We start from the raw sequence: 24,240 nt of genomic DNA, 5'->3' as shown, positions 1-24,240 counted from the left end.
AGAAGAAAGAGAAGGGAAAGGGAAAGGGAGAAGGAGAGAAAGGAGGGGGGAGGATGGGGGCAGCAGGTGAGGATAGTGGGATCGGGTGGGGTCGGACCAGGTGGAGTGGGGTCAGTGTCAGGGGACAAACCCAGGTCCCCATGACCCCTCTCTCTATAACCCAGAGCCTGACCTGTAACAGCCCATCTCAGGGCACAATGCTACTGTGGGTAAGAAAGTGAATAAGATAAAGGCAAGTAATGTACACTTGCCTACTGTCAGGGCATGGGAAAACGTTACCGTGACTCGCCGTCAGCGACCATTAAGGTCCGCTGCTTCGGCGTAACAGCCCGTCAAGGGCAGGGATGACAATCGTGGTGGAAAGGGGTTTCGGCTTCAACAACTCGTTCGTGAGCGTTGTGCCTCGTACTTGATGTGGCCCCGATATTTCAGGAGGCAGGAGGTGTGACTGGGTCAGACAGAGAGTGCAGGGGGTAACCCTAGTTGATTTTCGAACTAAAGTACGAGGTAGTGTACAAGCGGTATTTAAGTATAACGGAATGAATGGAATTAAGTCGCCAGATCTCACGGAGATTGTGGGTGGGGTTAAGAAGAAACGAAAACAAACAAAAGGGTGTGGGAGAAGGACGGCCGTGTACGGCCGTCAAGGAAACAAGCGTGATAAAGAAAGACTCGTAGGCCCGTGATGGGCCGTGGAAACAGGTAGTGGTGATGGGGAAGGGTGACGGGCTTGTTCAGGCGGCGTCGGGCGGGCAGCGGAGTTGACGGGGTCGAAGCGGGGGAGGGAGAAGGTGTGGGGAGTGATCACCTGACCGTGGGAATTGACAGGTCGTGACACCTACTGTGGGTAAGAAAGTGAGAAGAAGGTTAACTTCTCACTTTCCCACAGTGGCCCAATATGGCGAAAACTTCCGGGGATACCCGGAAGTCACATGAAGAGTGGGAACCGGGCCCGGAGCATGCGGCGCGCAGAGCATGTGGGGCAGAGTGCACATGCGGGTCCGGGTCCGGGTCCGGATCCGGGCTAGTCAGGGTGTGTGCCCTGACAGTCTTGGGAACCTTAATGCTAAAATATGGACATTCTGGGAGTCGAACTGCAGAACCCTGCATAGGTACCAAGAGTGTGTTACCATTACACTAAATGCCTGCATTAGGCAGAGGTGGTTTCTAACACAAGTAACATGTCTGTGCCCTAACTTACTAACTGGCAACCAGAACTAAAAGGGGGTAAACTCTAGTTGATTTTATTACTGAGGTGTAACCTATTTACAAGTCAAGTATATATAGTTACAGTGGGGGTGGGCCTGTAAATGATGGGGCCAAGCGGAGCAGAGCTAATGGGGTTAAACATTAGCCGATTGAATATTACCGACAAGTCGGGTTACAGGGTTAGCGGAATGGTAGGCAATAACCCAGAAACAGAAAGGAGGGCTTGTGTTAGAAACTGGCAGAAACAGACGACTCCGGAGTGGAATCAGAGACTTAGCGTGGAGGGACCTTGGCCTCAGCGACTCAAGCAGAGCGCTGTGCCATTGCTGTTTGTCCATTTGGTCCTTAATTTCACAGTAGGCGAGCAGGAAGTCTCTAGGGGGCATTTCGGGTTGATTTCGGACTGAGCCCCAAACGAGTATGTACAAGCGCCGATATATATAATGGAGGGGGCAAAAGCACAAGGAGACAAAGGGGATCCGAATTGGAACGAAGACGTCCGAACGGGAACAAAGGGTAGACAGAAGCGGAGCGGTACCGAAGGTCATAAGGCAGGACCTGTGATATGTCCGAAAGGAGGTAGGGAGGGCGAGGCTCAGAGGGGCAGGAGGATGAGGAGAAGTGGGGATGATGACTAACTGGCTAGAATGGGAAGAAGCAGCAGTCCAAATAGGGATGAGGGGAAAACGCGAAAGATACATTACAAATGGCGAAAGTGCCGAAGGCGATCCGCGAAGCTCGGAGGTTGCGGAGCTTACGGAGGTTACGGAGGCGGGGTTGAAAGTCCGAGGAATATTGGCAATGGTGTTTATGTAGTATGAGGTCACCAATGCAATGGACTAAGACCGAGGTGGAGTCAAAGTCCAAGGTAGGGGCTATGACGGAGGCTCGGAGCAAAGATACGAGCGGTGCCCAAGTACGAAGTACGGGACAGCAGTGGAAGGTCGTAACTTGGTGGGGGGTCGGTGGAAGAGTACCAGAGGGAGGAGAGAGGAGAAAGGTAAGAGAGAAGGAGTGGCGGGAAGGAGAGTTGTCAGGTCCGAAGGTGAGTATCGGAGCGGACGGGGGAAGCGTAGGAGGGTGATGGAAGGGTGGAGGTGTTGTGAGGGAGGAGCGGAGTAGGAGGAGGAGTAGTAGTAGGAGGGTGGCAAGAGAGGTGGTGTTCGGTCCGAGGTGAGTATCGGAGCGGACAGAGATAGGGGAGGAGATGGAAGGAGGAGGTCTGGGAGTCGGGTCGGGATCGGGTATGCACAGATATGACAGCTTGCAGGGCAAGCGAGTGTATTGCCCAGCGGAGGCAGGAGTGCGCTAGCAGACGTTGGAGCTGTCCGGAAGCCTTCGGGGCTCCGTACTTAGGGAGGCATAGGTAATAAATTGAAAGGAGGGGGTGGTGACCATCAAGGGATCCCGAGGATATTGCAGAATATGGGAGCTCTGAGGTTAGTGAAGAAGGAGTGGAGGTGGTCCAGAGGGATCGGAGGTAGTGGAAGTTGATGGCCATGGATGGATATGACAGGTATAGAGTTTAACAGCCTATACCGGCATGGTCAAACAGGCGAGTTGTGTAATGGTAGCACACTGAGAGGTCCTGGTTTCGATGCCAGGCTTGTCCATGATTTTATGTCCTTGTCTTGTGACCTGAACTGTATCATTCAGTTGGGTCTCATGGAGTAAGTCCCGTGGGGCAACGTGAAATTTCTTCAACTCCTACTCAAAAGAAACAGTCGGAGGTTGGAACTGAAAACAGACATCTTAACAACCAAGCTAGTACGTAACCCTCCATCAGGACCCCTCGTGAACAGCTTGCCGCTGCCCTGGTCCTGGAGGGAGAGAAGGCTGGGTCATTGATCATGGCACGAGTCATGGTTGTATGAGGCACTTCATTCAGCAAAGTGTCAAGTCGGAGCTGAAGATGCATGCCAACCAACCAGCTTCCTGTTGCTGGAGCTCAGTTCCCGAAGCTGAAGCAACTTGGGAACCCCCTCAAACAAGCAGATCAAACCTGGGCAAGGTCAAACCACACATCCTCCCCAATCCATTCACAAGGATCCTAATATTGGCCGCTCCATCTAACATTACAAGCGTCCCCTTAAACGAGAACGCCAATGAATCATACTTGAACACCATGAACATCGCATTTTTGAGTTGCGTAGAGAAGGACTTCTTCTGCGAAGGATCCTCCTGCAGGAGTATGCCCGTAGCTACTACTCTCACGAGAGCATCAGAAGATGCAACGAGCAGCTTAGCAAAAGCCAAGCTCAAAACCTTGATAGGACTAATTCACTATGCTTCTAGACACAGGCGTGATCCTCCTCCCGATCCTGAGTTTCGTATCTATCACTTTTGCACTGAAGAACGGGCTCAGCTGCGGCCACACCTGGAGACCCTTCCCATTGCACGCTGTAACAGCACTTCTATCTGACACCTAGACTTCCCTACGGCTCCTCGGTCACATAGTCGTGTTGATCATCTGGTGGTGAATCGTGTTATCCAATGTACTGATGAAGGTAATGCTTCCACGAGTATTATTTCTTTGTCGACGAAGCATAAGGTCTCGCTGGGAGATGATAAATCCAATGATGATGTCCTCGAGATGTTTCAGGGCTGAATCCTCGATGTTCAAGAAGAAATATTGGCCTTCTCTGCTCAAAGATGCGAGTAATCGGCGGGGTGAGCTTGAATCATAAAGCTGGCAGCCGAGGAGGGAGATGCTAAGCTCAGCCGCCAGGGAATGCATGGAGGCTATATTCACCGACCTCGATATTCCCGGAGTTTGTGGACCATTTCCAATTGCCTTGTGATGTTCTGAAGATACGAGACCTGGCAGGATATGTTAGGTCCGGGAGAGATAGAGCTTTTTTTGTTTGTTCATACGTGCTTGGCCACCCCTTCTTTGGCACGTACTGATCAACCGGAATGTCGCTATAGTTTGGACGCACGAGCATGTCAGGACTTATCGAGCACCATTTCAACGTTGCAATTGCCTCCAAAGGCGGTTCTCTTGAAGGACCTACGCGTGAAAGGATAGTTGGATTAGGTCGAAATAGATGTGTAAATGGAGTTTGAATTGTGTAGATGTCAGCCCCATCCTCTCCACGCAGAGTCGTGTGGCTCAGGTCATTCGTTGTAAATCGCAGCAGCATGTAATTGAACGTCGGTAAGGGGTGGCTGGTTTGTGAGTGGGTGGATAAGCTTCGCCCATCAATGGAACAATCAGCCTTATATGAGATCTACTAACGCTAAGATCGTGCCTCCTTTGTGAGCCTGACACAAGAAAAGGGCGCTGTATTCCAGCGTAAAAAGCTGGACTGACGAAAAAACTGTGCTTGGACTTTCTACAGCGCAAAGGTCCCCTAACGTGAAGCCGACCGCGGCAATCGGTTTCGGAAGTGAAATAATGGTTTGACAACCAGTACGGACGGTCCATGTTTGTCCATCATCGTCATCCAGAAATCCAGTTGGGATACACTTCAATTGAATGCGATTCGGTATCAGTGCTCCTCGATGCGTATTGTAGAGAGTGATTAAATTAGGGGTGCCTGTCGTAGAGCACTAACACGGATATCATGGCATGGTGTGGGAGGCGCGCGCTAACCTTCTTCTGTCAGGTGGAAGTCGAACAGCGTCAATATTTATTTGCTCTGTCTGTGTCATGAAGGCAACGCATCGAGCAGACTGTGTAATATTAGACCCTTGCACAGGAGACCCCAAGCGGATTGCATGTGTAGCGACACAACTTTTCTCCAGCGCTTGATTTGTGCATAGGTCCAGACAGCGCACCGCCGGCGGAATAAGGATTCCGGAAGATCAATCGCTGAGCGTTTCGAGTGCGATGAAATGCTACTTAAGACGTGCTGGGCAAGCGATACCAAATTGCGGTTCCGTCGCTGGTTGCAACAGATATAGAGGAAAGCCAACAAATATTGCCGGGTCGAGATTCTAGGGCCTGAGATACTAGACTTTGGGGTGGATCGTCGCATTCACTCTTTCGAGCATGTCACCCTAGGTCCTTACAATAGAGCAAGAGGCAATGCCAGCATGGAAGATGAGTCAAATGATCCGAGGGGTATGAATACGGCATTACCAGGTGCTAATATTTAAGATGAGGAAGGCTCTATATATGTCCAAGCCACAACTGAAGTGCTTTCCGCAACTGTTGCCACACAGTTACTCAGTTCTTGTGTGCCCCATGATCGAACGCGGGGGCTACGTCGCCAAGAAATTGTGTTCGGCATTCATAGAACACTAAACCACACTTCGGTTCTTCCGCGATGACAGTGTCCATCGAAGGGAGTGTGGCGTAGTCCCCCAAAGCCAAATTCTCATTTACCCCCTCCCCAAGGCTTGCGACTTCGAGATAGCCGATGAGAATGGCGACAATGTATTCAGCGGTGGGTTTTTCGTTGACAACGTAAAATGTGTAACGGGTTCGAAGGCTTGAGTTTTCTGTCCTAGAGGCGCCACTCGTTATCAGACCTTTGCGCGTTATGAAGCACGGTAACGAAGCATGAGTGAGGAATAAGTGCTTTCGTGGTGATACCGAGGCGCACAGCGCGATCGCATCCGGACTGCACCGAAAAACATGAGACGGAATGGCGGAGAGCGAGAGCTAGAAAAAACCTTCTGAGCTGACGCATAGATGGCATAGGGATAGGGCGAAGGTTGGTACTTACCAAGTTTGACCCACTTATGCACTGGATGGATTTCCGGCCCAGGAGAAATGTCTGTAGGGCCAGAGATAGGATGGGCGAGGATTGATCATGACTTCGACTGGCTACGTGTTATCAGAAGCCCAGAGTCTGAATATTAGACTTGACGCGCCGTGAGCCAATTGTGTGCTATCGGCTAGAAAGTCGTGACCCGCGTTTGGAAGCCAACCCAAAATTGATTTGCGGCAACTAGCGTGCGCCGCGTGAAAGCGCGCCTTCGGTGATCACCCAACATTCCATCCTGATTGTCCAAGTTGCCCTGTCACGGCTAGAAGCAAACCTGTGGCTCGGCCAACTTGACCCCATTTGGGATAGAGAACTGATACAACTCAGTCTCGCCGACTTCGCCCTATTTATTTCTACTTAGCTCGGCAGCTAGCGGGGTCATTCCTCTTATTTGAACTTGCCTCTGAGGCATGCGCCCCCTCCTGCTCTCGATCGCGGCTAGGGAAGTTCAACATGTCATCGTTTTTGCTTTGATATATAGCACGCTCCCGGCATTTGGCAATACTTTGCTTGTTCTTTAGGCCCGATCAAGTCATTAGAAATATCTTTATAGGTAGTCTATGTCCGTTCCCGTCTAAGGGAGCCGAAATGACACAGGGTCACGCTTGCCTTGGCTGCAAGCCTCCCTCGCTACTTCGATTCATTGTAGAAGCACACAAGTGTTAACTAGTAGCACGCCGCTTCGTTTGACCCATTGCAATTGAGTACAAGTGTTGTGCAACTCACGTTGATCAATTATCCATTAACTTCCCGATTATGATAACCGGGGACCGGTAACCGCATGGTGCAATAGCTGCACCTGGATGCCAGGCTGTAAGTAACAGCACAGTGTGGCTAGGCATGACGTAATAGTAAGGGGCAACCGTTTGATATGATTCGACGCAGCAAACTTCAGGTAGCTGCGTTCGGCTGCTGATTGACCTAATTTTGCCTGTCCATTTTGCACATTGCGTTCGCTAACATCAATATAGCGCTTATCTTAGGAGTGGTAGAACCCGATGGATTAACGCCACAGCCAAAAGAGGACGTCGGAAAGCAGTAGTGGAACCATATATTATTCGTATGATGCAGGTGGCTTGTGACGTCTAGTACACGTAAACTCACTGGTTGCTCAACTCGAACCCGTTCTTGATGACGGCCACTCATTTGAGCGTCCCGGCGCTACTAGATGAGATGTCCTGAAGCAAATTCTCCACTAGACGCTGCCATACTGTTCCCCCTACGAACGGGGCCCCTAGTGTGGCCACTGATGATGCGCCATTGGTGAGTATCCTATCATTCCCAATGTAACCTCTGCATTAAATAGGACCCCAGTGGCTACAGCCTTGCCGGATGGGACAAGCAGGCGCCGTCCCTCCGCATTGGGAAAACACTGCACTTCCACTCAGCGGATCAATGGACGGTGGAAAGAGTCGTCTTCCTGTTAGGAGAGCACTCCATGCGGAACCTCGTTGTCTTGATGTCATTCCAATTTGCCGAGTTCCTTCGACATCCCTCCTTCACTCCACACCTGCAGCTTTTGGCAGTCCAGCCGGTCTTGGCACCGCCTCTAGCTCTATTCAGCGCAATTTCTGTATCAGGAGTTCAAACGCTGGTGTTCTCGCGGCTGACAATGGCACACCCACTCCATTCTTGGGGTCGGTGATTGGGCAACCCATCCCAACGCTTTTCACTCATACCAAGTATTTGCTCGCTCTTCCAATTTGGTTTACCGCTTGAAAATTCATAAACACGCCTCACTCAGCCCTCTATCTGGTATTACGAAGTCATAGAGGCCGGAGTCCTACCTAACTCGACTCTTCAACGCTTCGAAGTTTATATACGTACTGTTGGAGCAGTTTTATCTTAATATTTAGATTTTATCCGTAGAGATAAGGGTGCCAGCCTAGAAGCGTGATGATCAGGTGTGTCTCGCACAGCTACCGCATTGCGGCGGTATCGCAAGTTCTAGAAACCACCACTGCAGAGGATGTCACTTTTGCGCCCTAGCAATTGGCGCACAGGTGCTGTTCTTGGCCTGTGTTTACGCACACCACACCCATCTGCAACATGTCTTCAGCAGCTTCTACCACCGACTTGGGGGTTGGGTTGGGTTGGGTTGCCGTTGTTTACCCATGCCGATTTTAAGGTCGAGATTGCGTGTACCCATTTCTACACAATCGGTGAGAAATATCTGTATGCCAGTTGCGCAATATAATAATATTCATGTCGTCTTTAAAGTAAACATGGTCCACTCCATTCAGCCTCTAAGCCGTCCATCGGAGCCATTTCATCGTGGTGGGCAGCTAGCGGGCACGTACGTGCACGTTGAATCCCAAGCAATAAAAGACAAGACCTACTGACCGGATCAAGAAACCAATTCATTACTTGCCGCGCGGTTCAACGCTGTCTTACCCGTTAAGTACGTCCACAATAGGCGAGGAGCAGATATCATGTGAGAGCTCTGCCACCAAACACACGCCCCTTTGTGGTCGCTTGCGACACCATGCCCAGAAACCGTAAACCCCGCTCGCAGTTCAAGAAGTCACAGCGCGCTCCTGAACTTCCTGATGGTTCGCCGCAGGCCCCGTCCCCTGGTCCCTCTATTCCCAACCCTCAGATCCCTGCCAGAGCGCCTACTCCATCGCCTCCTAGCAGCCCCCCTCGGGGTCTGAAGCGGCGGGCGCCTTTTGCCTATCGCGTGTCCAAGTTATTGCGGAGGGACCCCTCCCATCGCAATCGTTCCGACCAGCCAGACACTCCCCATCCCAACCATCCTATTCTCACTTCACCCCCCCACCCATCCTCAACTGATCCATCGCCACCACGACGTCCGCTTCCTGTGGAAATGGGCTTTGATGGCCCACAGGCGATGCCCAGCACACGCTCCATTCACAACGCCAGCGTCCTCACGCATCAAGAACTTGGGGCATCAGTCCCGGCTACTTCATCGGTCCCAGCGGGATCCACGCCTCGTAGCTCCGATCGAAAGAAAACGATCATCGCCGGCACCAAACTCCTTCTCCAAACCGCAGTCACTGCTCTCAAGTTCTCCCCCATCAAGAATCTTGACCAGGTCCCGAACACGCTTCTTACGTGGATCAGCATCTACGAGGTCTGTGAATCATCTTGATGATATTATTGGGCGTAATTTCCTCATGCACGTTGCATGCAGGATTTCAAAGGCAATGCCGAGGATCTCAAGCAGTTGTGCGTCGTGATCGAGCAAGCACAAGACTCGGTGCTCGAGCTCCATAAGTGGACTGGAGAAATCCCTCCCGAGCTTGACAGCCTAGTGCAAGAAATTCGCGTGTACGTGCTCGTCTTCCTCTTGTTCGCATTCACCCATTTCCTTTACAGGGCTTTGGAGAAACAGGTGGAGGACATCAAAGCGGTCCAGAAAAAAAGCATCGTCAAGAGGGCCATTCTAGTGCGCGAGATAGCACGACAAATAACCAGTATGAAAAGGTGCTTGGATGATGCTATTCATCGACTCCAGGTTTGCATGCTTCAAGATTGCTTGAATGATTCAAACCTGACTGTTTATGTCTGCCATAGCTTAGGATATCGACTTTAGCCCTGCTTCGCATCGAGCGTTTATCGGTTCATTGTATGCGTCTATGTACATGCATCAAGGCTGCTTAATCACCCCCAATACTTCTAGCTGAGCTATCGAGACTCAAGCGGGCCCCAGCCGAGTACACGTGTGTGACGAGCAAATCAGAGTGTCTTCCGGGCACACGCGTCAAGGTACAAGAATCCCTAATCAAGCACCTAAGGGAAGGCGAGAACCGGTTTGTTTGGCTACGGGGATCTCCTGGGACGGGAAAGACTGCGATCTCTATGAGTATCGCGTCCACTCTTGAGAAAGAGGGCATTCTAGCGGCATCATACTTTTGGGATAAGAACCGGACAGGGTTGGGCTTGGATTCTATCGAACTGTTCCCCACTACTCTTGCCCGCCAACTTGCATCCTTCAACGAGGACTTTAAATTTTCGCTCCTCAATCACCTTCGGAAACCGGCCTTGGACTCTGTTCAGCATTTCCCTCTGCAACGACAAATCAATACTCTGATAATCGACCCGATGCGTGACTTGAAGGACATCTGGTCTTCGAGCAAGGATCGCGTCGTTATCGTCCTGGATGGCCTTGATGAGTGCGGAGATCGGGAGAGACTCGGGTCCCTATTGGAACTGGTTCTTGCCTTTCAGGAGCTGCCACCGATATTTTCTGTGCTCGTTAGTTGTCGTCCTGAGCCAGGGGTCATTTCAGCTTGGGATAAAGCTCGGGCAAGGGGTCATGTCATACTATGTGAAGATTTGGACAAGGCTCAAGTTGTAGTGGAAGAAGCTTTCCAGACGGTCCACCGTATGATGGAAGAAGGCCTTCAGCACCTCTTTGACAAATATTCGTGGAAACCAGACAAGGATGAACTCGACGCTTTTGCTCGGGCTTGTCAGGGGTTACCCGTTATGGCATCTCTCCGGGTTCGCGATGTTGTCCTGCAGACATGGCGTGGCCGGACCTTACAGTCGGTGTTCCGGGAGTTGCTAAACCTCACCGATGCACCTGCCAACCTCGACTGGGAGTACTTGCGAATTCTTCGACAAGCCTACATGCTGAATTCATCTGGTATTCACCCAGATGTAGCCGAGAAGTATCGCTTAGTGGTGGGTGCGATTGTTGTGGCGCATGAGCCGATGAGCGTCTCTTTTATGTCACAGCTTTTCAACATTGGCGAAGACGAGATCCGTGCGACATTAGAACCAATCAGCTCCATCGTCAATCTTCCCTTAAGTAATGCAGAGGATGTCACCTTATATCATGCAACGGCAAAAGAATTCATCACGGGGGAACCAATTGGCGATGAGAAGGACAAAGTATTCTTCATTGATGACGTGAAAGGGTATTTCATGGGATTGCTGCAGACTCAGTGCCAGTCGCTCACGTGAGTTTCGCCGAAGTATATCCGAATTTTTCGGCGCGGCGAAACTGCGTAAGCGACTGGCGCAATATGTTGTTATTGTTTGTTTAACTCGAGTTCTTTGGCCTCGATAATCACACCAATATTTATTATATTTTCCGTCAGATAATGGGTGACGAGCGCGGGGAAATTCGTTTATAATTAATTAAAGCCTATAAAATACAATATATCGAGCTAGCTAATGAGAGGATCATTCATGGTAGATGACGCAATGGCACTTGAGGTTATAGCATTCTGCTTTGCGGGACAAAATTTATTGCGTTCTGTCAAGGATAGATTGGTGTTAGAATTGTCCAAGTGGGAGGAAAGCAACGTACGTGTATGACCTTCTACCTTGCACAGCTTGCATTTGTAAGGGGCCCGTTGAGGTGCAGCGACGGTAACATGTTGCACAGGGTTATTGGGCGGCAGCGACTCTGTCTTGAGTTTGGATGAAGGGATTTCGGGGGGGGGAGCGATGGAGTGCACCAAGTTGAGGATTTTTTCGGCATGCTTCATTATGAATGGTCGTTGTGCACCCCGGATGTTATTCGAAATATCATCGACAGTGCGCAGTGCATGAGCGTGGGAGAGATGACACAACAACTCGACTATTTCATCTGAGATCAGAGCAGCAGGGCCAAGGAAGTGGTCCCTTTTGCCACCCCAGAACTCAGCGTGGACTTGTTGCCTCCATCCAACAAGCCCTGCCTTGAGCCGCTTGTCAGTCTCGCCGCGGGTGTAATCGGTCACGACCTTCACTCGGTTTGGTCTCCTTGATCTCTTTGGTGGGGAGTCGAGCGCATTCATCCCTTCAGTTCGCTTGGGATCGCAGAGGTCACAACAGGAGAGGCAGGGAGGCGGAGTGCAATGCGGACAGCAAAAGGGTTCAGGCCCTGAAAGCCCCACGTGAGGAAGACTCGTGATGCAGTTCAATGTTGTCACTCACTGAGTCGTACGTTATCATAGACATGATCCAGGACTTTTCGCCTGCACCCACGTTGAGGATGGCTCTCTGGGAGCATGTCAGCATACAGAAATTCTGCAACCGAGCTCTCGATATTCTCGTACTTCGAGTGGCGGCCGCTTTTGTGTGGTTTGGACGACTTTGTTTTGTCACCCCGAGGTATCTGTGCCCCTTCGGGATTGGTTGGGCCATCAAAAGGATAATCCATTAGGTTCTCCTCTTCGTTGCTCTCAGCGCCATCATCGTCATCGTCATCCTGAAATTCCTCATCTGTCCTCTGTGCGTTGACTGATCGGACTTGAGCACGCTCCAGTTCTGGGAGAGGAAGGTCTACAAGTGCGTCGGAAGGGGGGCCATGGGGCTGAGAGTAGGGGAAGTTCCCCTGATCTCCCAGTGCGGCGCGCTTCCGTGCAACACTACTCACCGGGCCATTTTTGCGTTTCAGATTGGGACGCAGTGAGGCTTCAAGATCGGCCTTTCTCTTATCAACTCTTGGCTTTGAGAAATAAGCCTTCTCTGCAATCAAGATGGCAATCGCTTGGATGGAGCCATCACGACCTGCCCGACCGAAGCGCTGAACGAGTGTATCGGGGCTCTTGGGAACTCGCCACTGAACCACGACTTTCACTTGGCGTAAGTCAAGACCCTAAGTAAGTGTCATTAGCATTCATTGGATGCATAGCAAGGGTTCGTCTCACCATACCGCAGGCATCTGTACAGCAAATCCCCCATATTTTTCCCAATTTATACTTCGCTTCAACGTCCACTTTGAACGTGTCTGACATTCCAGAATGATACCACACAACCCGATCTCGGTGACTCTGTGGCAAGCGAGATCGCAAGAATCTGGCGGTTCGTATTGTATCAATGCGAGAATTGCAGTATACCAAGAACGGTGAGATATTTGCATCTATCCATGCCTGATCATCTACCTTTGCATCCAGTGGAAGCAGGAAAGCCAGATCAAAACAGCTTTGGAGTGTAAACTTCATTGGGCGGACGGAAAGGTGAACATTCGGTCTATCATTCGATCTTCGGATGATTTCAGTGCCGCAGTGCAAACCGGAAATCTTCAGCATGTCTGTTAGAACATGCTGGCGGAGGGTGGCAGAGGTGAAGAAGAATGAGACGCTATCTCCGAGTATGGAGAATAGTCGTCCTATCTGTATGTAAGCAGATCTGAAGTCTCGGCCCCACTGACTGATACAATGTGCTTCGTCAAAGCAGATACGGTCAACCTTCTTCTGAAATTGGGGGTCAAGCCAAAGAGCCATGAAACGTGGATCCACTATCAGTTCGGGTGATATGACAACTGTACGGAACTTCCCCAGCCGAATATCCTAGGTGAACCCATATGAGCGCTGACTGAAAACCTTGGTTGATTGTCTTACTTTAACCAGTCCAGGCTTTTCACCAAGCAGTTCTGCGGTGATTGACACAGATGGAAACCCTTTCTTGATGGACTCATTGGACAGCTGGCTTCCAAGACTCTTTAGTGGAGTCACTATGAAAGTAATCCCCTTTTCACGCAACATAGGCAACCAAAAGGTCATTGTTTTTCCTGAACCTGTTGCCGAGATTGACACAACATTTCTCTTGGCTAGTAAGCTTAATGCTACCATACACTGCCAAATGCAAGCGCGAACATGGAACTGGGTTTCGCTTTCATCCTGGAGCCCCTTGATATCTGACCCTATGGAGGGAAGAGCGGTGGGTGTCATAAATGGATCGTGGCTTGGGATTATTGATTGTCCGGGGAATGCCGAGTCAATGGGTTCCCGCGCTTGTCACCTCCGCCTGCCCAATCCCATACCACTAGAGTTGTGAGTGTCTTTGAATGCTACAGGGCATCAAAGTCACTAATTGTTAACCCCATTCCTCTGGGCTCGTCATGTGCCGGATCCCTTTCGATGGGACTGTCCTCATCATGGTCATCATTATCCTCCCTGTGAGCTTCTTCTCCACCTACATATGATTGGGCCCCTTTGAGAAGAACGTTGAGAACTTCTATTTTAACCATAGTATGTGGTCCTCTTATTCGCTCTTGAAGCATTTGAAGCATGACTTCCATTTTTGCCGGGGCATGTTGTGTACCCCGGTGCTTGATATAGAAGTTCTGTTCTATATTGACATGTACCATTCGGTAGGTCTCTATCAGCGAAGACTGGTTGATAATGTGGGTAAGTGTCCTGTTCGAGCTTGAGCCACCAATGATGACCTGAGGTAAGTGAGTCACTGTCTGACTGAGAATATGCGGGTTCACCTGCCTTTGTATACAGATTGTTTCGCTCGACAAGCCAATCTACACCTCTAAATCCATCTGGTCGACCTGATGGATTGCATACCCAGTGGGATCGGATTACTTGGGCCAGGCGGGCAGGGTAGACTGAATGCAGATTGCGAAGAAATTTCGCGAGGTGCGCCGCATATTTATGCTTCCCACAGCCTGAGAACATCAGCACCCATAACCACAGAAGATCCTCCATCGCGCCTATCGCGCCAGTGTTCATTGCATGTGCCAACATGCAGTACCACAGGCCATCACGTCGAAATAGTAAGTTGCCTTCTTCCAAATAATCTCGTGGATCCTCACTCTGTCGTCGCACCTCGGATATCCATCCTGCAATCTTCTCCTGACAGATCTTCTTTGAAAGAGCAACAATTTCCGACCATGATGGATCACTGTCGGCGAATTCCTTCAAGTCGGAGAAACCAGTAGCTTGTTCCCAACAAACCAGCAAGTGTGAACTTGTGAGGTGTAGGATTCCATCATTCAGCATGCGGTAAGTTGGGTTACTTGCAAGTTTCGATGAGTCTTTCGGCCGGAGGATCTTGAACTGATCAAAGATGCCACCCCTGACTTCACATAGTGCCTTCGGCTGAATGTGAACTCGCCAGATGGCATCTACACAGGCCATACGAATATGGAAGCCACCAGGTATAGTCACAAGGAACTGGAGTCGTTCCTGTGGTGTGGATTCAATCGCACGCGACTCTGTTGTCGCATCGTGCCTTTCTTGCATACCCAGGTCACCATGACACAGCCGGACGAAGGAATGGTACCATTCTGGGCTTGTTCCAGCCTGCCGTTCAAGGCTCTTCACTATCGCAATATTATCGTCGTTCACTGATGCCTTCAGGTGCATTGCTCGAGCAGGGTACTGCACCGTCTTCTCTGGTACGTCCAATGTAAATGAGGATGGCATCTTTCCAAGCTCACCCTTGTATTGCCCAAGGTAGTTATCGACAATTATCTTCTGTGTAAACCATTCCATTCCTTGCAGCACACTGTCCTGCCGCTCTTGGATGCGCTCAAAGAGATATTGTCGGTCAGGTGTGGCAGGAGGTCTCGAGTCCTTGGGATTATCTGGATTAAGGGAGCTCTTCTCCCAAAGCTCCTTCGAGTATCGGAGGTCATCAAGCGTGGTACCATAGGTGAGTGGAATAAAGGTGGCTGTTGTTATACTTGAAAACGTCCCTTGGTTCTGATCACCGGGCTCTTTCGTCTTAAAGTCGAAGTCCAGATTTTCATATGCCATCGCATACAACCCGGGGTCTGAGAGCTTCTTCAAGCTTGCTTTGAGGCTTTCGGTCACTGACTGAACCATATGGCAGATAGACTCCGCCGATACACTCCACCCTCCACGTGAGAGTACTTCAATGACTCGCCTTGGTGTGTTTGTGGAGTCAAGGAAGAAGCCTTGAATGGCTTGGAATGCATTGCATCTTTGGCTTGAACTGTTTGCCAAGATCGAAAGGATCGCGACCCCTTTCTGTGTGCGCCGGTAAGTCATAAGTTTGATCCAGTATTGTTAACTCACTACTCTCAGAAGTGCCGCGTTACGTCTTTTTGCTCGAGTACGACCATTCCTCTTGCTCTCTTCCTCACTGCTACTCTCACTATCGCTGTTGCTTTCACCTTCCCCAATCACATCATCGCCATCTGCCAACTCGCCAAGATCTACATTCGGGTCATGTCTTGTCCGATAGTCAGCCACCTCTCTTGATGGCTTTGCACGTCGTCGTGCTTCTCCGTTAGCATCAAGGAGCGACTGTACTAAGGCCCAAGTCTTCGGAGTCACACAACGGAATTTATCGATCATTTTCTCAAGGCTAAAGTTTGTTACATTGTCCGCCGTTGCACTGTGGGCATTGAAGTGTAAGCCATGTATGCTCTGAATAACTGTCTTGATCTCATTAACATAGATCCTCTGAGACAGATCCAAAGCCCAATTCTCCACTGCGTTACCTGTCGCTTCAGTCCATAACCGGGGATCACGACTTTCTAGCAACGCGATGAGAAAATTCGGTATCGTTTGCAGTGATGAGCTTTCGATTAGATTGATGATCTCGAGGAGTGCTTGTGACATCCAAGGTCAAGAACTAGATACAAAGTGTAGGATTGTTTTATAGATGCAACCCATCAATCATCTCCATTATCTGACGGAAAATATAATAAATATTGGTGTGATTATCGAGGCCAAAGAACTCGAGTTAAACAAACAATAACAACATATTGCGCCAGTCGCTTACGCAGTTTCGCCGCGCCGAAAAATTCGGATATACTTCGGCGAAACTCACGTGAGCGACTGGCACTGAGTCTGGGATTGCTGCTCCTTCGACCCTTCAACAATTATTGTGAGCAGGATGGGTTCGGAATACCTAAACCCCCTTTAGGGGCTAAAAGAATATGGAAGGAATTTATGGTGAAAAAGGAGGAATATTGGTGGCGCTTCTCCTATGTTATTAAACACTTACTCAAACACTTGGACCCTTCGCAACTTTTTTCACAAGAGTCCAATGAATTGCAGAACGAGTTTAATTCCTTCATCACGCAAAAATACATCTTGACTTTCATGCACCTGCAACTCTTTATGTTCAAACATTATGAGGAAGGTACTTTATTTCCTGACGAATTACTTCAATTCGATGTAAGTACAAACTATTCATCCAATGCTTGTCTGATGTCATTTTGATAGAATCACAATTCAACCCAACTTCTGAGAGGTTTAGACGAGCTAGCTTCCATTGCCGCTTATGAACCATGGGAACTCTATCGATCAAAGCTTCATTTCGCCCCACCCTCCATTTACAAACAATATGGCCATCTTGCTGATCCTGTCCGGATCTTCTCCGCTTTTGGCGAGTTCTCTGGTGGCACCATTCCATTAAGCGAGGATTTGCTTAGGGCGATCAACGAATCAGACAAGGAAATCAATGGAGCGGATGAGGAGAGTGAGGAGGCAGACGAGGAGACTGACACAGCAGGTGAGGAGACTAACAAAGCAGATGAGGAGACCCTCAAATTGGATGAGAGCATGATCGATTATAAGCTTAACATCCATGTTCGCAAAATTTTTGTGACGTGTGCTGCACTCTCCCTTGATGGTTGCTATATTGCACTCGGATTTGACAATGGAATTATCGAAGTGGCCGATATCGACCACCAGCGCACGATCTGCCAATTGCAGCGCAATCCAGCCATCCCCCCAGCCTGGATCGAATTTGTCCATGGCAGCCACCGAGTCGCCACTGAAGATGTCGTACGTAAAATAATGATCCTCGCCGATGGTATGACCCCTGTGAACCTTGGCATCCTTTCCCACTATCCAGCTGGAACCACAGCCTCAAATAATGGATTGTTTGTCGTGCGAGTCCAACGAAGTCTTGATAACCCTTGGTATGACAACATGACGCTCATATCTGTTTCTGGGGATCCATCTATTCAGCACCTTGCCTCGCCTCCTTTCTCCCCATCCTCTCAATCCTCTAGGTTAGCTATTCCTCACCGCCAGATGCTTGGTTTCTCTCCAGGAGCACATTATGTTGGTGCATTTGATGGGACCTGGGCCGTTACCTGGTCAACGGAATCATGTCAGTGCATTGCAGGTTATCGGGTGACAAACTTCGAGTATTGGATTATTAATCCTAACGTCCCTCCGACATGCTCATATCTCATCCCTGATCCTATATTCACTCAAGCCACTCTTCCCTTGGCAGAAGGCTCCACAGCTCGTGCCCATCATTCCGACGCGGATGTGGGGCATGACTCTGATGAGTCCTGGATCAAGCGTCCATTTTACGACCTCTCGCCAAGCAGAGAGGTTTGCCTTGACCCTGCCGCTACGAGAACCCCACTAATCGATAACCAAGCATCAGTGTGGCTCAATGGAAGACTAGAACTCGTGCTCCCACGGGCATATGGATCGATTAATGATCTTCAGGATGCTTGGTACGGTCATCGAGTGCCAAATGATCATCTGGAGCCCTACCGCCCTCAGTCCAGCAGGGATGGAACTCGATTTCTAGTACAGAGAAAGTTACGGACCCCAATTGTTGTAGATATTAGCCAAGTTGTTTAGCATTTGCCAGTGTGCTCGTTATTACTTACTCGACACCCTCCTGGCGATAAGGTTGGTGACTTTTGCGCTGCAACGCTATTTAGAATTGTGGACAGTCTCCGAAGCGTATATACCTGTAACGTTATGTAAGCTATGTTGTTGGTGGCAAGGGGTCTCTGGTATCGTGCGGAAGTACAGGAAGATGTAGCACCAAAACTGTGGATAAGGGGAAGACCGTACAGCCTCTTGAATAAAGATTGAAGAAAGTATTGCATGCTTATAGTACATGCTCAGCTTATGGGATGCACACACATCCGAGCCGCTGAAGGAGATAACAGTAATTCATGGATTTACATCGGTTGTACACAGGGTCACGCTTGCCTTGGCCGCAAGCCTCCCTCGCTACTTCGATTCATTGTAGAACCGCGCGCACAAGCGTTAAGTAGCACGCCGCTTCGTCCGATCCATTTCAAATCAGTACAAGTGTTATGGTAACTCACGTAGATCGAGATCACCACTAACTCCCCGATTATGATAGCCGGGGACCGGTACCGGCCGGGTACATAGGGTCAGGACCCCCAACTTTTGGCAGGAGAAAACAATCAGTCGCAGCTGAAGGGTCTTCTGATCAAGGTAGCGAATGATCTGTGGGTCTAGGTCACATCGTCGTTCGATGAATAGTAGCACAAGTTGTGTATCAAATAAGTAGGACCTAGACGCATGGAGACACAGACCCGTGCTGTATATATACCGTGTACCTGGTTTAGGCTAAGCACGATGCGATATCAAGGGGTAGCCGTTTGATACGATTCGACACAGCAGAGTTCATCATAATAAGTGGAAGAGAAGTATATAGCTGCGCTCGGCTACGGACATGTCTTAGCTAATTCCGCCTGCCCAGTTTCCACTTTGCGTTCGCTAACATTAATATAGCGCCAATGGTACAACCTGATAAATTAATGCCACTGCCAAAAGGGGACGTCGGAAGACAGTGGTGAGATTATCGTGTGGCGCAGGTGGCTTACCTTGTATATATACGTAACCCCACTAATTGACCGTAATTTAGTGGAGCGTTCCGGCACTAGAGCCCTCCTGACATGAAGCAGATTCAAGCCATCTCCATCGTCGGGTTTAGACGCTTTACTGTCCCCCAACCTCCAAGTATCGTTGGTCTGCAGTTCTATGTCTGGACACTGAAAGACCTGCTCGCTCATCGGAGCGAGGATATGGGGATTTTGAAGGCCCAGACGATATATGAGGCTGGCCAGGGGGGCATGACGTCCTGAGACCACTTATTACTAAGCTATTAGCCACATTGAGTCTATCCTCAACACGCCTCCCGCACCCCTCCGGGCACCCCGCCCCAGCTATTAGGATGTTAGCGATTTACGCTAGCGTTTTACGCTCAGTCAATCGTTGTTGAACTTATAGATTAGAACTAATTACCTAGCGTTTTACACTAGGGCATATGAAGATACATGAGTGACAACACAAACATGTGGTAAAAGCGTAGTCTCACCTCAGTCGATCGTTGTTGAACTGAGGGAGACGAAAGTGAAAAATTCTTCACTGCTTTTATAAGCAGTCGCCTCAATGGCGCACTGACTTTGGTAGCAGGAATACCAAGAAAGGAAATATAGCGCTGCTAGCTCAACATCACATTGTGAGTTGGCCACAGCACACTATAACTCCCAAGAAAACCAAGATTTCAACACACCCACTCGATGTGGCTACTCACACAGTCCCATCGCTGTTCTGAACTTCGAATGTTTGGCATATGCGAGAGCCTTCATCAATACGTCGGCTACTTGATCATCGGTAGGGATGTATTGTAAAGAAATCGTGTGATCTTCTACTTGATCGCGAATAAAGTGATGTCGGATGCCAATATGTTTCGTTTGTGTGTGAAATGCGGGATTGGTGGCAAGCGTGATGGCACCTTGATTGTCGACAAGGAGGGTGGTTGGGTCGGAAGGAGGGAAGTTAAGGTCGCGTAGAAACTGTTGAATCCAGAGCACTTCTTTAGTTGCATGGGTAACAGCCATATACTCGCCTTCGGTACTCGAGAGCGCCACCGACATCTGTTTCTTTGAACTCCAGCTTACCGCTGCTCCGGTCATGGTAAAAACGAATCCAGAAATAGATCGAGAATCTCTTGGATCTCCAGCCCAATCTGAATCGGAATAGCCAGTCTTGTCATTAGACTTCGAATTACCGTCGTAGACCAGTTTGAAATGTTTCGTAGCATTGAGGTAGCGTAGTAGACGATTGATAGCGGCCCAATGCCCTTCTCCTGGATTGGAAGAATATTGGCTGAGTATGGTGATGGTGAAGCTGATGTCTGGTTGAGTTCCTAGCATCGCGTACATTACTGAACCAATTCGGGATTGGTATTCGCGAGTGTTGATGTCAGGGTCAGAGGTTTCGTGGCGAGTGAGTTTGAGATTTGGCATCATAGGAGTCGAGACTGTATGAGAGGTGCTAAATCCAAAGCGATCGACAACCTCGGATATGTAGCGAGATTGAGAGACAAAAATTAAGCACCTTTGGCACTTGTCATATCCGTGCATACCCGACCCCGACCCGACTTCCGGACCTCCACCCTCTTCACCTCCGGAGTCATAACCTACCGCTGCCTTTCCGATACTCACCTTCGGTCTCGGCAACACACCCCTCCTCTTACCTCTCCGACCCCTTCTCCGTCCGTTCCGATACTCATCTCGGACCGAACATCGCCCTACTCGCCACCCTTCCTACAACTCCGCTCCCCCCTCACCACACCTCCACCCTCCCGTCATCCCCTACGCTATCTCTGTCCGTTCCGATATCCACCTTCGGACCTGACTACTCTTCCTTACCTGTCCCCTCTCTCATTCCTCCGCCACCCTTCCACCAAGTTACGACCATCCACCGCTGTTCCGTACTTCACACTCGGACACCGTTCGTACCTTACTCCGAGCCTCCGTCATAGTCCATACCTCGGACTTTGACTCCACCTCGGTCTTAGTCCATTGCATTGGTGACCTCATACTACGTGAACACCATTGCCAATATTCCTCGGACTTCCAACCCCGCCTCCGTAACCTCCGTAAGCTCCGCAACCCCCGAGCTTCGCAGACCGCCTCCGGCACTCTCGCCGTTTGTAATGTATTTCTCGCAATTCCCCCTCATCCCTATTTGGACTACTGCTTCTTTCTATTCTAGCCAGTTAGTCATCACCCCCACTTCCCCTCATCCTCCTGCCCCTCTGGGCCTCGCCCACTCTACCTCCTTTCGGATGTATCACAGGTCTTGCCCTATGACCTTCGGTACCGCTCCGCTCCCTCTAACCCTTTGTTCCCGTTCGGACGTCTTCGTTCCGATTCGGTCACCCTTTGTTTCTCCTTGTGCTTTTGCCCCTTCCTTATATATATCGGCGCTTGTACATACTCGTCTGGTTTCAGTCCAAAATCGACCTGAAATGCCCCCAAGAGACTTCCTGCTCACCTACTGTGAAATTAAGGACCAAATGGACAAACAGCAATGGCACAGCGCTCCGCTTGAGTCGCTGAGGCCAAGGTCCCTCCACGCTAAGTCTCCGATTCCACTCCGGAGTCGTCCGTTTCCGTCCATCTCTAACAGCACTTGCGCGTGATTTCCAGTCCAAGGAACCAATGAATTTCCCCCAAGTCCTTCATCTTAAATGTGGACATTAGCTGCTTCTTCTTCTTTCGAAGAAGGGGAAGGTGGTTGGAAAGGATCATTAAGTCATCGACATAAAGAGCGACGATGCAAAAATGAGCGCATTGGGAAAGAATGAAAACGGCGTGATCTGAATTCGAGCGGGAGAAGCCAAGTTTGTTCAGTTCGACTTTGGCCTTCTTGTACCACGCTCGAGAGGCCTGTTTAAGGCCATACAGACTCTTCTCCAATTTCCATATGATGTCTCTCCTCCCATAATCTGCTGAGCCAGGAGGCAGCTGCATAAAAATCTCATGTTCCAATTCCCCATTGAGGAACATGGTCTTCACATCCATTTGATGTATTTCAAGATCGAGACGGGCACCTAACGCGAGGAGGATTCAGATCGACGACCATTTGACCACAGGTGCAAATGTCTCCTCATAGTCTACCACGTAGATTTGGCTAAATCCCTTCGCCACTATTCTCGCCTTATACCGTTCTATTTCACCATCGGCCCCTTTCTTCAAAGCAAACACCCACTTACTCCCGACGACGTTGTGGGGATCAACTTCGTCTCTGCGCACAGGAAGGTAAGTACCTGTTTCCTTTAGTGCATTTAATTCATCGGTACACACCCCTAACCATGAGTCCGCATCAGGACAATCCATCGCCTCGTTGTACATTCGTGGTATTTTGATGCTCACTGTCATCGCCCAAGCGACATTCACTGAATCAGTGGAAGGTTGAGTCCGATTATAAGAAGATCTCTCATATCGGGGGTCGTCGTCTGGAATGGGTGCGTGGTGGATTCTGGTTGAGCGGCAGGGTAGGGAGTCCTGGACTACAGGTTCAAGTTGGAGCAGGGGTGAGTTTTCATTCTCTGCTTCTCCTACTTCCGACGTCCCTCCATTATCTTCCTCTCCTTCTTCTAGATCTCCATCATCATCATCTCTTTCTCCCGACTCTCCATCTTCATCTGCTGGAACGATTACGTGTGTCGGGGAGTTGTGAGACTTGACCTCGATCGTTACGCGTTCCGAGTTCTCCTCGTCGCTCTCAAAGAAATGGACATCTCTCGACTCGTGCAACTTTCAAGCCTTTGGATCCCAAATAAGAAATGCCTTCTTGCCCCAAGCTAATCCAAGGTGGATGCCGGGTTTAGAGCAATCGTCAAGTTTGTGTCGGAGGTCGTGATGGATATGGAGGGTTGCATTGCACCTGAAGGTACGTAGCATCGATACATTTGGCTTGTTGCCTGTGTACCTTTCATGGGGGGAGATGTCGTTGGGGAGCGCCGCATGAGGAGAAACGTTCTTTACGGACGTGGCGTGTTGGATAGCGTATGGCCAAGAGGTATGTCCAATTTTGGATTCGACGCTTTTCAGCATCGCAACACTCATTGACACAAGGGTTCTGTTGACTCTTTCCGCTACACCGTTTTCCTGAGGCGTTCGAGGGTTGGTCTTTTCGTGAAGGATGCCGAGGGATTTGAGATAGTTGGAGAAATTGGAAGAGAAGTACTCGCCACCGCCATCTGTCCTGAGAATCTTTAACTTATTCCCAGTTTGACGTTCGGCTTCTGCAAGGAATTCTTTGAACTTATTGAGTGCATCGGATTTGTTCTTCATTGGATATACGGTGAGGTACCGACTGAAGTCATCGATGAAAGTAATGAAGTATTTGTAGCCTTCACTCGATACTGTTTGCAGTTCGCAAACATCAGAGAATACACGACCAAGTACTTGGTCGGAGTGGGTTTGTGTTTCGGAAGGAATGGGGTTTCGGTGATGAGATGCGGCTTCGCATTCAGGACAGTAAGTTGATCGATCAGCGTCGTTTGCTCCTATAACATCCATTCCCTTAACCATTCCACTCCACATCATCCTCAAGATCGAATCTTTTGCGATGTGCCCCAATCAGGCATGCCAGATGTCGAGGGATGCAGTAGCGGTGATGGTGCATGCGACGTTAGCGTTGTTGGTATAGGGGTAAGTGATGAAGGCTGTGGATAAGGAGGGGATTCTCACTGGCCATCGGTAGAGGCCCTTTTCCACAGGCACGATGGTGACAAGTTTCTTGGAGGAGTCGAAAATTCAACATTTTTGGTCCCAGAAGTCTGCACCTGCACCCGATTGGTTTAGTTGGAGAACGGAAAGGAGGTTGTGTGCAATTTTGGGGCAGTAGAGGACGTTACGGATTATGAGGGTTTCCTGTGAGTTCCCGATGTCATACTCTACTCTTATCTGTCCAATCCCCAGCGCTAAAATCACATCCTTATCTCCCAAAACGACCTTTTTAGGGACATCAAGAGGGCGATAGGATATAAACCAGTCGCGATTGCGACACAGGTGAGAAGTGGCACCAGAGTCAATCACCCACTCAGTTCGAGCATGATGATCAGG

At 49.7% G+C, this 24,240-nt stretch overlaps 5 protein-coding genes across 5 annotated transcripts; 2 read left to right on the top strand and 3 right to left on the bottom strand.

Moving 5' to 3' along the window:
- Window positions 1-3,259: 3,259 nt before the first annotated feature.
- Window positions 3,260-4,530, bottom strand: EI90DRAFT_3064602 (uncharacterized protein). Its single transcript, XM_039060818.1, has 4 exons — window positions 4,448-4,530; window positions 4,084-4,377; window positions 3,966-4,029; window positions 3,260-3,898 (listed from the first exon to the last, which is right to left on the bottom strand). The coding sequence occupies exons 2-4, from the start codon at window positions 4,350-4,352 to the stop codon at window positions 3,659-3,661; spliced, it is 573 nt and encodes a 190-aa protein (XP_038914332.1). The 5' UTR covers window positions 4,353-4,377; window positions 4,448-4,530; the 3' UTR covers window positions 3,260-3,658.
- Window positions 4,531-8,035: 3,505 nt separating this feature from the next.
- On the top strand, window positions 8,036-11,029 carry EI90DRAFT_3064598 (uncharacterized protein). Its single transcript, XM_039060817.1, has 7 exons — window positions 8,036-8,086; window positions 8,145-9,018; window positions 9,079-9,215; window positions 9,264-9,402; window positions 9,462-9,513; window positions 9,568-10,154; window positions 10,212-11,029. Exons 2-7 carry the CDS (start codon window positions 8,410-8,412, stop codon window positions 10,854-10,856), a joined length of 2,169 nt encoding a protein of 722 aa, XP_038914331.1. The 5' UTR covers window positions 8,036-8,086; window positions 8,145-8,409; the 3' UTR covers window positions 10,857-11,029.
- Window positions 11,030-11,062: 33 nt separating this feature from the next.
- Window positions 11,063-13,555, bottom strand: EI90DRAFT_2925890 (P-loop containing nucleoside triphosphate hydrolase protein; the record flags this gene model as incomplete). The annotated part of the gene is made up of 4 exons (XM_039054899.1): window positions 11,063-11,786; window positions 11,975-12,480; window positions 12,533-13,174; window positions 13,232-13,555. 4 exons carry the CDS (start codon window positions 13,553-13,555, stop codon window positions 11,063-11,065), a joined length of 2,196 nt encoding a protein of 731 aa, XP_038914330.1.
- A 119-nt stretch (window positions 13,556-13,674) lies between these two features.
- On the bottom strand, window positions 13,675-16,204 carry EI90DRAFT_2925837 (uncharacterized protein; the record flags this gene model as incomplete). The annotated part of the gene is made up of 4 exons (XM_039054898.1): window positions 13,675-14,069; window positions 14,098-15,007; window positions 15,122-15,607; window positions 15,893-16,204. The coding sequence occupies 4 exons, from the start codon at window positions 16,202-16,204 to the stop codon at window positions 13,675-13,677; spliced, it is 2,103 nt and encodes a 700-aa protein (XP_038914329.1).
- A 486-nt stretch (window positions 16,205-16,690) lies between these two features.
- EI90DRAFT_3017616 (uncharacterized protein) lies at window positions 16,691-18,196 on the top strand (the record flags this gene model as incomplete). The annotated part of the gene is made up of 2 exons (XM_039057126.1): window positions 16,691-16,765; window positions 16,814-18,196. 2 exons carry the CDS (start codon window positions 16,691-16,693, stop codon window positions 18,194-18,196), a joined length of 1,458 nt encoding a protein of 485 aa, XP_038914328.1.
- Between the last annotated feature and the right edge of the window lie 6,044 nt (window positions 18,197-24,240).

The sequence above is a fragment of the Cantharellus anzutake genome (assembly GCF_015039405.1).
Source record: "Cantharellus anzutake strain C23 chromosome Unknown EI90scaffold_35, whole genome shotgun sequence".
Taxonomy (NCBI): Eukaryota; Fungi; Basidiomycota; class Agaricomycetes; order Cantharellales; family Hydnaceae; genus Cantharellus; species Cantharellus anzutake.
Note: the sequence above shows the minus strand (reverse complement) of the source record. Positions and strands in the feature narration are given on the sequence as shown.

Coding starts and splice junctions, on each gene's coding strand:
- EI90DRAFT_3064602 (XM_039060818.1), bottom strand. CDS start 4,352: ATGCTGCTGCGATTTACAACGAATGACCTGAGCCACACGACTCTGCGT. Junction 4,030..4,083: donor AAGAAGGGGTGGCCAAGCAC/GTATGAACAAAC, acceptor ATATCCTGCCAG/GTCTCGTATCTTCAGAACAT. Junction 3,899..3,965: donor CAAACTCCGGGAATATCGAG/GTCGGTGAATAT, acceptor CTCGGCTGCCAG/CTTTATGATTCAAGCTCACC.
- EI90DRAFT_3064598 (XM_039060817.1), top strand. CDS start 8,410: ATGCCCAGAAACCGTAAACCCCGCTCGCAGTTCAAGAAGTCACAGCGC. Junction 9,019..9,078: donor CGTGGATCAGCATCTACGAG/GTCTGTGAATCA, acceptor CGTTGCATGCAG/GATTTCAAAGGCAATGCCGA. Junction 9,514..9,567: donor CGAGCGTTTATCGGTTCATT/GTATGCGTCTAT, acceptor CAATACTTCTAG/CTGAGCTATCGAGACTCAAG.